This window comes from Pongo pygmaeus, chromosome 2, assembly GCF_028885625.2.
Source record: "Pongo pygmaeus isolate AG05252 chromosome 2, NHGRI_mPonPyg2-v2.0_pri, whole genome shotgun sequence".
NCBI classification, from domain to species: Eukaryota; Metazoa; Chordata; class Mammalia; order Primates; family Hominidae; genus Pongo; species Pongo pygmaeus.
Window position 1 is genome coordinate 83455051 of NC_085930.1, and position 17752 is coordinate 83472802.

Sequence of the window (17752 nt, forward strand, 5' to 3'; positions counted from 1 at the left end):
GGGACTCTTTTTTCACAGAATAGTGAATATAGATCTCCATTATATAAAATTGACAAATGCAGACTTGCTCTGGTGGGAGAAAAGGTACCGGGCTGAGACCCCAGTCTGTAAGACTGTGTCTCTATAGCAGCCCCAAGGCACATTCTAGAAACCTGGTGTGGGAAAACCACCATATAGATTATAGTCTGTTTTGTCTTAAAACAATGTCTACAATTAAAGATCATTATCAGTTCAGATTATAAACCCACAAGTATTCAAATACAATGGGGAAAGGAGATATGCAAATACAGGCTTTCACTGCAGCCCCATAATTTCATAATATGTTGCTAAAGAGATTCACATGCTACAGTTTAAAAGAATATGCTAAAAAGTGAAAGCTGATAAAGAACAGGAAAATGGGAATTCAGTTTCAACTATCATGCAAGACTGACTATAGGAAATGAAGGTCACAGCCCTTTAGTAAGATAAATTTGTGCTGCAGAACTGAGAATCTGAAATGTCTCGGGTTTGAAAATGCCTTTCCTTGAAACTTGGGAAAGCAAAACATTGCAGATGGAATTGTGCTTGTACATTCATCAAAACCACTTCACAATAGGTAATGGTTTTATTTTATTTTGTTACAAATTCTCTAACAATAATGTGAACAGCAAATTTAATAAGCCTTGCATGAATAATACTTGATTTCATCTTTACATTTTATTAGGTAGCTAAAAGGTCATATTCAAAGGCTGATTTCACAGAATGCCTGTGGGGGCCATTAAAACATATACATTTTCTAGCCCCTTGCTTCAAATGGGCCAATTTCTAATGGATAAAAACTGTGTGTTTGTTGTCCTATCTGCTGACGTTGCAGGTAACTATAGGCTGGTAGGAAAGACTTGAGAAAATCATCTTTACAGCTGTTATCTCTGAAGGGGGCAGGGTGGGTAAAGAGAGACCAAAAGCTGAAATCTAAATTAGCTGACCTGTACTCAATAAGAGGATTAAAACATTACTTTTTTTCCCCTACAATGGTAAAACATACAAAGAGTAGGCAAATTTTCATAAAAATAATTGATCTTTTTTGTCTGTTGAGTATCATTAAACTTGAAGTCTCTAATGTCTGTTCATCAGTGCCTATTTAGAGATACTGTACAAGTCAAAGAGCAAACAGTCAACAAATCTAGCTTTAACAACTATTGAAAGTTCTGTTCTGCATGAACCATTAAAGGAATTTTTTTTTAAGCTCAGTATTTGTTTGCAAAGAATTCTTAGGTTTCAGAAAGCCACCTCCTCACAACCAAAGCATCTAGTGTCCAACAATCCTTTTGCACAATTCAATGCTTTTGTCTTGAAATTTTAGTTTGATGAGACTAACCAAAAGAAAGGTGTAACAAGAATTTAGGAATAGAACCAAAGGGAGAGGGGAGACTTCTTTACTTTAGTTTTTACAACTGCATTTTTTACAACGTATGAAAAAACATTCAGGTACAAAAAATATATGATGTAGATTAACACGCAATTGTACTCACGGATCATTTGACTTGGGAATCAAAGTACCTAGTTCTTTAATGCGGTCATTTATATTAAATCTTCTTCTTCGTTCAACTTCAAGAAAAGAGCACAGGAAAGGCTATTAGTAACAGTGCCATGTATGCATTTAGCATATCTCATTAAAGGCATGCGCATATTAACTTCTCCAGGTCATGACAATGGAAACCTAAACCTACTTTTTCCCTATTTTTACTATGTTTTTGGTATTGCTGTTAAAAATGAGCTACATTTCTTTATCATTTCCAAAGCCCTTAGATACAGACGATTTCTCATTTGCTCTTATAACAACCATGAAATCAGTTACTATCCTTAGTTACAAATAATGCAATTGCCTTGGAGATACTGTTATTAGGGATTTGGCGAGGACATCCAGCAATACCTGGTGAAAGCCCAAATTCTAACCCAACCCCTTAGAGCAGAAGTCAGCAAACTTTCTGCAAAGAGCCAGGAAGTTAGTACTTCTGGCTTTGTGAGATAAGTAGCAAAATTGAGGATACTATGCAGATATTTACTTAACCAGAGGGAAAACACATTTCCACACATTTTTACTGACAAAATTCAAAATATAACATATGAGTACAATTTTTTGCAAGGCAAATCTAATGAAAAGCATTAGAATTTACTTGTCGTGCTGAAATTTGCATTGTATATAATTTTCATGTCACGATTTTTTTTTAGCATTTATTTATTTATTTATTGAGACGTAGTCTTGCTCTGTCACCCAGGCTGGAGTGCAGTGGCACGATCTCAGCTCACTGTGAACTGTGACCTCCATCTCCTGGGTTCATGAGATTCCTGTGCCTCAGCCTCCTGAGTAGCTGGGACTACAGGCACATGCCATCACATCTGGCTAATTTTTGTACTTTTAGTAGAGAAGGGGGTTTCACCACGTTGGCCAGGCTGGTCTCAAGCTCCTGACCTCAAGTGATCTATCCGCCTCAGCCTCCCAAAGTGCTGGGATTACAGGCATGAGCCACCGTGCCCGGCCTTTTTTAACCATTTAAAAATGTAAAAAAAATTCTTAACTCATGGGCCACACAAAAAACCCATGCTCTAGCCTAGTGCTACCCAACAGAAATATAATATAATTTACATATAAGTTTAAGTTTTCTAGTAGTACTATTTAAAAAGTAAAAAGAAAGACATGAAATTAACATTTTATTAAATCCATTATATCCAAAATATTATTATTTTAACAGGCAATCAATGTAAACATTTACAAATTAAGTACTTAACATTCTTTTCTTCATTCTAAGTTTTTGGAATCCAGGGTGCATTTTGCACTTTCAATTTTACATCACAATTTGGACCAGCCATATTTCAAGGCTGAGTAGGCACCGGTGGTGAATGGCTACTGTACTAGATAGCACAGCCCTAGAACTGAAGTCTAGCATTTTTAGCTATACCGTGAATCTTCACAGCATTCCTATTTTATAAATCTAGGTGTAAGATCAACTATCATCTTCTTAGGGGAGGATGACATAAAAAGGCATATGACATGATAAATGTCTCTAATTAATGTAGTCAAACAAATAAATTCCAAATAATTTAAAGTCTAACAAAATGGATTAAAGTTGCTAATATTTACTCTGCATACCATAATATATGCTTCTTTTTGATCCACTAATAGTCTGTACACTTAGATAAATAATGTGATTCCCTGCTTTCCCAATATAAATTGCAGTTTGTTTTGGCTGAGGGATTATTCCAATGATGAAATCCTTTTTATATAATACAAAGTCCTACCATTAGGATTGTATAAAATAGAAACCCTAAGTGATGGTCAATGGTTTTGAAGAAGGAATTGTGGGGTCCTTGATCCACTAGCTAACCTTCCCCAAAACTCTGAAGTATGATACTTTCTTCTTATTTTTTTCCAAGCACATAATAATCATAAAATTCCTCTAGCCCCTCTGGCTCCTTGCTATTCCTCAAGCAGGCCAGACACGCCCCATTGGAGGACTTCATATGGCTCTTCCACCTGCCTGGAACATTGTACCTCCAGATATGTGAATGGCACTGCACTCACCTCCCTCAGGTAGACTCAGATTTACCTAAGAGGCTTTCTGGTCACCCTCTTTGAAACTGATTCACTACCTCCCATGTCCATGCTGACACTATACTTCCTTGCCTGCCCTTTGACTCCACGTGGAACTTTCTGCCAGCCCATATTCATGTATCCCATTGATCTATTTGTTATGTTTATTCGCTGTTGCATTCCAAGTAACCTTGTGCATCTGGCACATAGTACGCTCTCAACAAATATGTGTTAAATAAGAAACAAAATATTTAAAGTGGGATCATACTAAAAAGGACTCTGCATCTTTTTTTCACTCACCAGCATATAGCTGACATCTTTCACTGTCAATATTTAGGTGTACTACATTTTATTTTTAGTTCAGTGACTTCCCTTTCCAATCATTTATTAGAAAGAAGATATGAGCTAGTAAAAAATTTCAAAAAATACAAAGGTGTATTAAAGAAAAAGTAAGAGCCAAGTCTTTATACTATCCAACATCTATATGCCTGGGCAAATTGTCACTGATAAGGGTGATGTCTAGATTGTCTCCCAAGCACATATACATCCATATAAACACATAGACAAGCACATCTCTCCCCAGTGTGTTATTTTTACACAATGGGATATTATACATATTATTCTGCCCCTTGCTCATCTTACTCAGTAATACATGGTAGATGACCCCTAACTCAAAGGCAAGCTTCTCAGGATGGGAAACTCATTTTCTGGTTCACATTGTAGAAAAGTGCCTCACACAAAACAGGGGCGCTCTCTCTCTTTCTCTCTCTCTCTCTCTCTCTCTATATATACACACACACACACACACACACACACACACACACACACACATACATACAGTAATGGCTGAATGAATGAGTGAATAAATGAATGTATCCTTTTGTACATTTTGGCAAGTATTCTTAAAAAATAAATTCCTAGAAGAGGAACAGCTTGACCAAGGGACAATCTAACCTTGAGTAATAATTCCCAATGGTTGGATGAGACTTTTAGATTGCTTCATAGCCTTCAGAGTTTGAGCTGATCATGTTTGCACTTTACTGACAACCTTGACCTTGAGAGTTCAGGTGCCTAATTATAGGTATCTATTGTTTTTGACAAGATCCAACTCAGTTTTCCACATCTCACTTAAGTAGTTTTGGATAATGCCTAATTATCTTGTTTCTAAGGTGCTTTAAAAGAAGAAATATCTTAGGGTAAAATTACTTAGAAGCTGGAGGAGGCCTTGGAGATAATAGCTTATCTCTTTTGGTTAAAAGATAGGGAGAGCTTCTCACACTTGACATGAGAACTGGGGAGGGGTGTAGCTCTTAAAGTAAAAACCAGCACCCTCAGGACCCAGAAGTTCTGTTTCTCAGTTCGGTTTCTAACCTAGAGAAACAAACTTTCTTGTACACAAAGAGACACATATAAAAATGTTAACTGTGGCATTGTTTATAATAGGAAAAAACTAGAAACAACATAAACACACAGCAGTTGCGAAGTTACTAAATATCATACAGTCACACTGTAAAATACTATGCAATTTGTTTTCAAAAAGTAGATAGATCTAGATTTCTAACAGCAAAAGGTCTTCAAAACATGCTGCTCAGTAGAAAAAAATCAATATAAAATGGACAATACGATACCGTTTGTGTTAAAACATATAGAAATCCATACGATTTATTTTCTATGTGCATGTGTCTATATTCTTAATACACAGAAAAAGTTCAGGAAGAGCAATGCCAAATTGAAACCAACATGCATATTCCTGGGGACTAAAGGAGAACTTTGGCCTTATTCTATCATTTTTATAAGGAGAAAGTGTTTATATATGACTCACATTCTTAAAAATCAATTTAAGAAACAGAGGACATCAGGCCATGAGATGAGAAATTCACACACAATTTCCTACCTCCAAGCCCAATCCCTTTTTAAAAAAATCTGTGCAGCTTGTCTTACTTGTTTATATTAAACCAAAATTAAAGTATTCATAGGAGACAACTTGAAGATTTGATCAAGAGTAAATTAAACACGTAAAAAATATTTTAAATGCTTTAGGACTATTTTTTTTTTAAGTCACGAATAACATCAGAAATTTAGGAGGCTACCTCATCCATTTACTCCCCTTCAGATCTGTTTCTTTCTTTCTTACTTTTTCTTTCAAATCTCATTGGAGAAGGTGCTCCCCTAATCCCCTTTTGTTAATAAGTTCCAGTGTGAGCAACACTTATAATTGGGTAGTTGGGGATCAATTCTCCCTCTCACCAAAGAGAGAGAGAGAGAGAGAGAGAGAGAGAGAAAACCACTACTATAAACAAGAAAAATAAAAACTCTTCAGAAAATGAAAATAAGTATATATACAAAATTCAATTTGATCTGAGATAAAATATGTGGAAAATATACACCTTGGTTTCTGTCAAATACAATTTTCTTCTATAAGAGATCATTTTAACAGCTGTAGAAATCAACTCTCCTCTACAGAATTTCTAGAAACATTTTTGATATATGGGGAACATTAATATCAAATGTCATGAACATAAATGAAACCAACTTACTCAGGTTGTGATTGTCCTTTTTCTGCCTCTCTTTGGCCAGTGCTCTTGCTTCAGACTCTGTGGGCAAAATACATGCTGTGCACGTGAATGAAGTCATTAGAAGTTGGAACTGTTTGAAGTTGCACAAAATATAAACTACAAAATATCTCATTTCCCAAACATACGGAAGTTTATTGGACTTGACTCTAAGTAAAAATATGTTTTTTTAAAAAATGATATCTTTTAAAAAAGCTTGCATGTTTTCAAAAGCAATATATATCATATATACAATATGTAAAAACTGGGCTTCCACCAAATAGTAAAAAAAAAAACCCGGTAAAAATTATATATAGCACACTGTAAACATATATAGATACTAGCAAGAAAGAAATCGAGAATTAGAAAACTATGTCAATTTGCTGTTGATACTCTATTATCAGGGGTCTGATATATTTTCTTTTCAGGCCATAGAAGCTTTCAATCCTTTTTTGATGCCTGTGTAACATGCTGATATAAAAACTGAGTAGTGGCCCAGCATGGTTGCTTGCACCTGTAATTCCAGCACTTTGGGAAGTGGAAGTGGAAAGATCACTTGAGCCCAGGAGTTCAAGATCAGCCTTGGTCTTTAAGAAAAATAAGTCCAGCATGGTGGTGCATGCTTGCAGTCCCAGCTACGGGAGGCTGAGGTGGGAGGATCACTTGAGCCCAGGAGGTCGAGGTTGCAGTGAGCCGTGATCACACCACTGCACGCCAGCTCAGGAGACACAGAAAGACCCTGTCTCAAAAAAAAAAAAAAAAAAAAAAGCTGCCAAATTGGATCTCTGTCTCTTCTGACTAGTTCACTAGTTCATAGAATGAACTCATTTTTTCAGAAGTTGGTGCCAGATTCTGTTAAAACCTGCTGTAATGAAATCATCTAATAACTTAGGAACCACTATTTACTACCTTGAGTCTATAAAAACAAAATAGGAATAGAGGCATTTGGTGGCAACTCCAATTGGAAAGCTCTATTTGCATAGCAACTCTTGTGAGATCTCTGGGATAAGAGATTACTTTTTGCCTTACGGAGAACAAAACAAAACAAAACAGAATTAAAAACAAAACAAAACATGTTACTTGACCAATCTTGGGATCCAGAAAGCTCTGTTATTTCCTTTTCAGAAGTGATAGCTGAAGCATTACACTATCATAATTTAGAATTTTATCTCAAAATAGAAATCTTTTTAGCATAACTTATAGCCACTGAAGAATATATATATACACCATATATATTTATTATATGGGTGTTATATATGTATATATGCATATCTATATGCATACATCCATGTATATATGCATATATATGCATATCTGTGTGTGTATATATATATTACATATATTACATATATATATAACATATATATATAACATATATATATAACATATATATATATAACATATATATATATATATATATAAAACTCAGAAGTTGAATTCTTTCAGTTGTGATGGTCAATTCAAATCATTTTCTAGTTTTTTTTCCTCACAAAGAAGCATGACTTACATACCCTCCACTTCAATGATTCTTAAGTTGTTGTTGTTGTTGTTTTGTTTTGTTTTGCTTTGTTTTGAGACAGGACTCATTCCTCTTGCCCAGGCTGGAGTGCAGTGGTGCGATCACAGCTCATTGCAGCCTGGAATTCCTGAGCTCAAGCAATCTGCCTGCCTCAGCTTCCCAAAGTGCTGAGATTACAGGCGTGAACTACTGTGCCTGCCCGACGATTCTTGCTTTTGTTGTTGTTGTTGTCTTGCAGTAATTTTCCTTTTTGGTAGGGTAGCTCCTTGTGTTTTGGTTTTGGATGGTTTTTACTTATTAATTACTCTTTTCACTCAAATCCATGGTTTTTAAAAAACATCTTTCTCCTGCTTATTTTCTAAAAAAAAAATTTTTAAGACATCCTTGACTGGAACAGGAATTCTCTGTACCAAATCCATATTCCATATTCTCAGTCTGTTCATCCAATCCTGCAGGATGCAAGGATCAAATAATAAAAAGAGGGGTGTGGTAAGGGCCATAAAATTCATCATGCTAGAATGCCAGTTCTAATATAGTTTCCGCCATGTTTTAATGATCAAATAAATGCCTTCCCTAAAGTATTAAGCAAAGTAGAGAAATAGGTAATTTCACACTTGCCTCAAGAACAAATAATATCCATTGCTCCATTTTATAATTTTTTCCCCTCTGTGTAATAAATCTTTTGCACACAATACAGCAAAAGACAACAGGAGGCATCTGAAGATGTGAGAAATATATTCTTATGCTATCCCAATTGTGGGTTTGAATGTGTGTCAAAGGAAAATTCAGATCTGGGTTCTCAAACGCAAATGCCTCTAGGGGCTTGTAAGAAACAAACATATCAGGTAGGGTGGAGACAGTTACAGCTGAAAGAGTTGCCTACTATCCCCAACACAAAGGGGACCTTCACCATAGACACAGTGATTGGTGACATGCAGTAATGGTGGCCCCGATTCCCAATATCTCAGGAGATTTTCAAGGATCTCCTTGAAAAAAACCAGAATTTTCAAGTATAAATCCTCCATCTTAAAATATTGCATAATGTTTTAACCACTGCAGAGACCTATAAAAGTTACGTCCGTGAGTTGGATATAGTTTGCACATCACTATATCAATAACTTTGTCTTATCAGGAAGTAGACAGAAATCTGCAGTAAGAGGCACATTTACTAGGTGTTTACCTGTGAGCTCCCTTTTTATGTTGGGAAGGTTGGCTGGACAGGAGTTGCTGATGGTGAGGCCTGGTGGGGGCAGACCTTGGTTTCCATAAAGATCAATCAAGTTTCCCGAGACAGGCAACTAGAGAGAGACAAACAGCAACAGAAATTAACTGTTGAACAATTCCCATGTTTTTTCAGATAAAACCTATTACTCTAGGATTTCCTACTCTAGGATTTATTTAAGAAAAATTATTTGATACAAAAAATCGTTTTTAAAATAGGAAAATATGAGATGTTTACTTTTTCATTCACTCACAGATATTAAAAGAGAGGTACAGGATCTCCTCAACCAGTTCCCTTTGAGGCAGGAAAGTACAGTCTCACACCCATAAAATGATTACACTAACTAGGCAATCAGTTTATTTTGAGCATGGAGACAATGAATAATGTGGTGAATGCATTATCTAGTACAACTAGTAGCATACAGTGGGTATTCAGGAAATGTTGGCTATCACTGTAAAACAGGATTGTATATAAAATGACCTTTTCACCAAATAGAACTTTCCATTAAACTTAATTTTGTTCCTTCTTTCTCATGTCCACCTCTTCTTCTCTCTTTTTCTTTTACAAGGAAAAGCAATGAAAGTTTTTTTTTTTTTTAATTGGAAATGATTTCCTTATTGCTAGAGAGAAAAAGCGTTTCCTTGAAATCGAAATTTTCCACAAAGCCACAAGAGGGAGCCCACAGACTTTAAAAGAGAGCACAAATTTGCACTTTCAAAAGAATTAAAAAAAAAAAAAAGTAAAAGAAATATTTAGCCTTCCCCAAGCTAGCGTCAGAGTTTTTCCTCTAGTTCTGAATGGGTTGTTTTAAAGCAGCGAGCCCTCCTTTGGTTGTGTATATGCATTTCTTGGTAACTAGCTGGTTGCAGCAGTTTATAGGCCTGTTTTTGTAGAAAAGGCCCAAGTTGATCCCCCTTCCCATGCCCTGAAATACAGTTTGAAATAGTAACTATGGAGAAGTCGTTGACTGACCTCACTCCTTCCACTGCAGACACGTACCATTACTAGATTGATTCAAACAATTTCTATAACCATGATTACTGGGTAAGACTTTAAGTCGTTTAGCCCTCCCATTTCTTGATTACACATTGAATTGTATTCTACATCTGAGAAAAGTACATTCAGAAAGCATTTAGGTGTGATTAAAGTGTTTAGTGACTGAGAAGTATCTAGTAAAAACTGTATTCAACAGAGTACCTTGCACCCTCTCCAATGACCACTAACACACACATGAAAATATACCACAAAATACGAGTCAAATGTGCTTCCCCTCATTGATAACCATTGCATCTATTCCTGCGATGGCTTCTAAACATATACTCTATGAATTAAACCCCTAGCTAAAGAGATTTTGGTGGGAGGCAATGGACATGGAACAAGATACTTCTTGATGGGTGAATCAGACACTGGCTAGAACAGAATCGGGGTGGGCAGGGAGGACAGACAGACCAGCAGAATACAACTCCCTCTTTTGCTCCTTTTTGAAAGCAGTGTCTATAGTATATGCATAAAACCTAATACACATACCCCCATACACATGCACAAAAATAGACATTGTGGTCATTTAAAATGCCCTTGTATCGTATTTCAAGGCCTTCTAACTAAGGAATTGATAAAAAGTGACTTTGATTATTAGCTGTCATTTCACTAAGTGGTTTTATTTGAAATAGGTTACCTTCTCAGGGTAAACCTTGCTCTGTGTGTGTTTAGTTTTATTCTTGTCCAATTTAACGCAAAGTGAAAGGCACTCACATGTTTCAAAAAAGCCCTGTAAAGTACCAGAAAGACTAAACTTATACAGCTGCCATGATGTCTGGTAACTCCTTGGATTCCAAAGCTTTATTCCCCTATCTTTTGAGAATTTCAGATTTTGGGAAAACTTCAGGGTTTTAACAAACCAAGAATGTGACTTGAAAATTCAAAGCAATAAGCTAAAAGAAAAATTATTCCACTTGCTCTAGAAAGGCAAATCACACATATGGTTTTCATATGCAAATTGTATGCAAAACTCACTGTGTTATTATGATGATTTGTTAGGGATAAATAACAGCAACTGATACACATCTCCAAGTCATTGATAGACATGTTGAACAGGTATCTAATTCTAAGCTTCTTCTGGACAAGAACATATTTTCTAACTATATTCTAAAGAAGAGATATGTACATGACTGAGAGAGAGAATGCTTTCTGCCATAGACAGCGAGATGGACAGGGTGGGGGAGACAAAGAGCAATGTTGGGGATACCTAGTGAGAAATGGATTGAGACGCATGAAAAACTACAGAAAGGACTGCTGTGATTAGCAAGGATTGACGACAGTGCACACCAATAAGGGACATGAATTAAAATCCCTATAGCAAGATGCCTCATTGGGCACTCTACTGAGGTCAGACATCATTACTTCCAGTTGAAAAAGCTTATAGCCCTCTATCTACTTCTCTGAAAGATTTCCTGCTTCGGCTGCTTTCCCCATACTTGCTGATTAGGAGTGGGAAGCAGAAAGCATGCCAGAATATTTTGCTGGGGGTCATCTCATTTTTTGGGTGCCTACTTTGGGCCAAGCACAGAATTAAAATGGTGCTTTGTGTATGGCATCTTACTGCTTTTTACAGAAAGAAAAGCCAAGATTTTTGCCACTGCTGAATGGAGGTTTTTGGTTGGAGGCTCATGTCCCATGTTAACAGCAGAACTGGGGGTGGGGAGATTATCAACATGCTGATATTAACCAGTTAGAAACTGCAACTTTCAATTCATCTCCAGTTAGATCTGAGGAAATAAAAACCCTGCCGCTTACTAGCTGAATGTGGATACTCCGATTTACCGAATAATGGTGCAGAACTTTATAGCCTGTGCTTAGGAGTCAGAGACCCGGATTAAAATCCTGCCTCTTTACTAACTTGCTATGTGATATTAAGCAAGTTCTCTGAGGCTTAGTGTCTCCAATTGAAAAGCGACAACCATTTATCTCACAGGGTTTTTATAAGATTTAATAGAGATAAAAGTAGTTGAAACAGTGCCTGCTACTTCAGTGATCAATAAGTGGTAACTGCTATGATTAACAATACAGTATTATAATTTTCTAGGGAGTACTGGATTCCCACTTTACAGTTTTGACAGGTGAGCTAATTTTCACTTTGATCAACAAAACCACTTGCCATGTTAATTACTAAGTACATTGTCAATGATTAGACAATTTTTTACCAGACTGCAATGCAAATCTAGGAAGAGAAATCAGGGAATCTGCAAGGCTGAGGTGACCAGTCATTATTCCAAGTCAGGCATTCTACACTAGAGCTGATTTTGTTTCCCCGGATCACTATCTGGAGGTATTTTGAGTTGATGCACCTGCAGGGAATTTGCTCCTAGCATCCAGTGGGTGAAGGCCAGGGATGCTGTTAAGCATCCTAAAATGCACAGGACAGTCTCCCACTACAAAGACTTATCCATCCCAAATGTCAACAGTTCCACATTTGAGAAACTGTGTCCTAAATAGTGGTGTACGATCTTTGTATCAACAGCTGTTATTTGCTGAAGCTACTAAAAGGAAGGTTGATGGAAATAATTTAAAATTTGTCTCCTAGCCATGCATTTTAAAGAAAGGATTCTGTGGTTGGTTCTTCTGCATTAGAAAACTTTCCCCATAAATATAGTTAACATCATAATTAGGTCAAAATAACACCTTTTAGAGCTAAGAAAGAGGAAGAGACTTCTTCTATTAACATGTATATTTCACATCTTTGTGGGATTTTTATCCAGGCCATTTACCTAAATGACAAGATTTCACTTCCAGAGCACAAACTGCACCATGGACAGATGAAAGCCACAGTCTAATCCGGACAAACAAATTGAAGGAAGATGTGCCTGGGTCTATGCCCCCATACTGGTCTGAATTGAGTTCTTCAATGTTGTGCTCCACCAAAATGAATATTTTTCCAAGTAAATGATAATTGTAAAATGTTATTATTTTTTCTCTCTGGATGGTCCTCTTTTCTGAATATCAATTGAGCACTGTTAACACAAGTAAACTGGGACTTTTATTCTTTGTTTGTGATAGTACAAGAGGGCCCTTGTGCTCTCAGAATAGTTATTTCTAGACTTCAATTCCCTTAGGACAGTTTCCTCTCTAAGTGTTCCTTCCACTTTATTTTTTCCTAAGTAGTTAACTTGAAATAAAGCATTCCAAATAATCAAATAAAAGAAAAAAATGCCTAACATGAAGAACATTAAATTTAAACTTTACTGTGGGAAAAAAATTAAAACGTTAATAGGTTGTAGTAGCTTCGTTACTTAATTTTGACAACTAAAACCGAAGTTCATCAAGAATAAGAGCTAGTAACTTACTTTTAGTGAGAGCTTATCAGGGTCCAACTGTTCTAAATGTTTTTTTGGGTTACTTCTTATAATTCTCCCATTAATTCTATTGCAGTAGATGCTATTATGATCCCCATTTTACAGACAAGGAAACACAAGCAGAGAGGTTGAATCACTCAGTCAAGAGTATGTATTCAGATGTCTGGTTCAGAGTCTGTGCTCCTAATGTTGAAGTTACATTGTCTTTCCCCTAATGGCAAAATGCTGAAATAGATTTGTTGAAAGAAGACTCTAATGGAGCCACATTTAGCCTTTCCAGTTTGGGGATATAGAAGAGAAGTGGATGCCAGGATAAAGTCAGTGACTTCTAAGGGTGGCTGCAGGGGACTCCTCTCCTGTCTGGGAGTTAATTCAACTCTGCCCAGAGGATCTTTCTTATCTGGAAATTCCCTTGAGATGGCCTCTCTGCTCCTGAATTGTCCTTCTCCCCTCAAGGGCTAAAAGAGTCTCCCCCTTCTAGACTGGTAACCCCCATGAGAACAGGAAGCATACCTTAGTCACCTTCACATCCATAGCACCTTGCCTGGTGCTGGCCACCTATTAGGCATATTCATAAATGCTAAACTAATCTTTAATATAGTTTAGGAGCAACCAGATAATGAAGGAACAAGGCCTCAACGCTAATGTAGATGGAATGAAGAGGTATGAGGATTCATTCTACTTTTTTATTTTTAAATGCGTTTTTTAGAAACAGGGTCTTGCTCTGTTGCCCAGGCTAAAGGACAGTGACATGATCATGATTCATTGCATCCTTGAACTCTTGGGCTCAAGTGATCCTCCCACCTCAGCCTCCTGAGTAGCTAGGACTACAGATGTGTACTACTATCCCACCCAGCTAATTTTTTACATTTTTTATAGAGACGGATTTTCTCTATGTTGCCCAGGCTGATCTCCAACTCCTGATCTCAAGTGATCCTCCTGCCTCGGCCTCCCAAAGTGCTAGGATTACAGGCGTGAGCCATGGGCCTTGCCAGGTATTCATTCTAAAGGACAGAAGCATATATGGGGTCATGACAACTGTCTTCAGAAGGGGTGGTATGTGGAAAAGTTCTCCATGAAGCAAACTGGGACCCATGCTGCAATTTACAGAGTTATTTACTGTGAGGGATATCGTGAGATAGATATGTCTCACAGATAGCTAACATAGAGCTTGATACATTATAGGGGTTCAATGAAGATCAGCTGAATAAACAAAAACTGTCAATATTATTTGATATTATAATTAATAAGTTATACTTAATAATTTAGATAACATTATTGAATACAACTTATGTTTCCAATGCTAAATACTACAGATGCTTTATCAAGTGAGTTGACCACATAATGTAGGTATATATAACAGCCCCATTTTACAGATGGGGAAATGTAGGGTTTCAGGAAGCTAAATAACATGCAAGGTCACAGAAGAAATGGCAGATTCAGGGTTTGACCCCAGATCTGGTCAGAAATATCTAAATCCTAACCATTGTGCTTTGCTATTTCCCTAGTGAGCTAGTACAGATCCTTTTTTGGAGGCTTCCAAGAAGCTGAATGCCTTGATTTTTTTGTGGAGAGTACTAAGGAGATGCAAGAGAAGGTCAGGCCAGGCGTAGTGGCACACACCTATAATCCCAGCTACTTGAGGGAGGAAGATCACTTGAGCCCAGGAGCTCAAGATCAACCTGGGCAACAAAATGAAACCCTGTATTAAAAAAAAAAAAAAGAGAGAAGGCTAATGCATTGAGTACTAGGTTAGACCAAATGATATCAAAGGTCTTTGCCATTACAAAAGAAGTCAATGATTTTACAGAATCATGTCAATTCTACAGTCCACTTGAGTGTGCCCAGGGACCCATTTGACACCACTAGCAAAATGACCACTCTCACGGCAAAGATCTTTTGAGATGACTGGGCCATTGCTAATTAATGCTGCTAGAGCAGTGAAATGTAAATATACCCATGTCTTTGGGTATATTTATAAATTCCCCAGGGCATGCTCCCCCAAGTGTTTTACTCATGTTTGTCCTAGGATTCTGACTGCTAGACAAGTGTAGTTGGCCTCATGGGATGCACCAACTTGTAAGCAGGAAGGTTCCACAGAAGCAAACCAAGGATTCCAAGAGGTTCAGAGAGTATGGCATGGAAACTTTTATCACAATGGTAGAACACCTGGTTCTTCCAAAATCAGGGGGCGGGTTTAAATGGGTGGAAAGTAGACAAACTCTAAATATCATAGAAGAAGCTTGAGGTTTCAAGGGAAGTCCTCACCCCACATGAGTTCAAGGAAGTGAACTTGAAGAATTGGATCAAGATGGATTTTAAAAAAAAGAAAAGAAAATGCTAACTATAAGACACAATTTTCTGAGGATTCTAAGTGTTATTTTGTCCTTTGGCCAAGGGAATTTACTACTGGAAGTTAGTCATACCTTTAAAAAATTTCACTATGGTAAAAAACACATTGGATAAAATTTGCTGTCTTAACCAATTTTAAGTGTATGGTTCAGTAGTGTTATGTATGTTCACATTGTTATCAAATAGATCTCCAGAATTTTTCATCTTGCAAATCCGAAGCTCCATACCCATTAAACAACTCCCCTTTTCCCTTTCCCCTCAATAAATATTGGTCTTTAAAACACTAGTTATTAAGAATATGATAGTCTCATAGCATTGCTCTCAGAGTCAACAGAAAAGGATTGGAGAAGGAATTCAAAGACCTACCAAGCAGGCATGGCTCTGATACACCCAAGCTATGTAATCTTGCGTAAGACCATCTAACCTAGTTACAGTTTAAAACTGAGGGCAATGATACCATCCGAACTTGACTCACAGAATAATTGCAAGGACTAAATAAGATCTGCAATAAGACTTTGGTAAAACAGTAACATAAGACTAAAATGTAAGGAATGAAAGAAAATAAACAATATAGTCAAGCCTCTAAATTACAGAGAAAAACAAGTAACATACAATAGCGAATAGGACCACTTGTTTATGAACTGAAGTTGGAATAAATTTTGCTGTTGGAGAAGGGTAACCCCAATGTCCCTCTATCACCTAAGAATATGAAAAAACCTTCTTGAAAAACTGCACCAACTTTTTCAGGCCAACTAGAGCACCACTGTGAATAGTGCAGTTCACAATGGTTCCCTTGGCTGCAGTGTACTGGGTTGGGCATTAGATGTCAAGGGAATTGGAAGGGCTAATGTCCTACCAAAACTGCTCTTGGACTCCAGGGAATGTAGAGTTTTATCATGGGGTTATTCATAAACTCATAAAAACTTCTTAATTTCTGATGTCAAAGTCACTTATTTGTGATCCTGAGATAATTCTCCATTTTACTATTAATACATTTCATCAGTGAACCAGTTACAAAGATACAATAAAAGTTTAAGAAAAAAGAACAGAACCCTGGAAACACCTCAAGATTTTCTACTTAAAAAAAGGTTATCAATACCGTATTTGCCATTTGCAAAGCAGGATCCATCAAGCCCAAGATTTCCTCATTATAACTTGATTCTAGGCTAATGATGTCATCGATTACATCATCCATCTGTAGGAAAAAGGGCAACAGAAGAGAGACAAAAATAAATAAAACTATGTAACACAACCTAAAAAGAGACTCATGGTCTTTTTTTACCCAAAGCAATAATGGTCTTTAGTTAGATTCTAAGAAGTAACTGTCCTCTTTCCACTAAAATAGTATTGAAGTATAAACTACTATTGAAGACCATTAACACTAATAGGTGATGAGAATAATACTTGCAGTCAGCATTTAATGAGTGATTATGAGTTGCCAAGCATTGGGTTCAAGGATTTTCATAGGCTAAGATTTTGCCCTAATGAAAACCGTATCATGGCAGGTACTACTATTATAGCAATTTTCCAGGTGAAATAAATGAGAAGCAGCTTGCCCAAAGTCACACACTGAAGAAAGACTGGAGCCACAATTTAACCCATGCTTTCACAACTATGCTAAACTGCCTGCCCTAAACAGGAGAGATGTACCACAGCACTTCATCTTGAATGACAGCTGTCATTCTACTTCCTTTTTTCCCTAAAGACGATGGCCCCTAACCTTTTCTTGCAGAAAAGAAACACCGTCTGTAGTGTTCCACAGGGAAGTGTGGACGTTGTGGCTCCCAGGCCACTGGCTATCCCTGCACCCATCTTACAGTGACTTGTAAAATAAGTTTCTCCTTGTACAGCTACCAGTGTGCTTGGTACTTCCCAAGCAGTACACCAGGATGAGGTTATCATTACAGTTGTGGAGCTGACATTCCCACTAGATCAATTTTATTTCTAAAGTACCAAAACATCAGTTATGATAATAAACAACAGTGATTACACGTGCATTGCAGCAGTTGCAAAGACAAGCCTGTGAAAACATTTCTTCGTAAACACCTTATGTATTTGAGCTAGTTGGTGTATCTGTGCTTGGGTCTTAACAGGACTTCATAGTTACACAATGAAATCACAGAACTAACAGGGATGCTCTTCTGTCTCTTGCCACTTCCATTAAAGAGGAGAGACTCCAAAATTCAT

General features: G+C 37.0%; 1 protein-coding gene across 6 annotated transcripts in view; it reads right to left on the bottom strand.

The window, feature by feature from the left end:
- MITF (melanocyte inducing transcription factor) overlaps positions 1–17752 on the bottom strand; it is a 226448-nt gene that overhangs the window by 10318 nt on the left and 198378 nt on the right. For 3 of the 6 annotated variants that reach the window (XM_054482530.2, XM_063661848.1, XM_063661849.1), the window contains 4 exons: positions 16665–16760; positions 8823–8940; positions 6109–6165; positions 1512–1587 (listed from right to left, as the gene is read on the bottom strand). In XM_054482530.2, the coding sequence (XP_054338505.1) occupies positions 1512–1587; positions 6109–6165; positions 8823–8940; positions 16665–16760 (347 nt within the window). Of the gene's footprint in view, positions 1–1511; positions 1588–6108; positions 6184–8822; positions 8941–16664; positions 16761–17752 lie in introns of all 6 variants that reach the window. The other 3 variants (XM_054482529.2, XM_063661847.1, XM_063661850.1) reach the window with 1 other exon arrangement.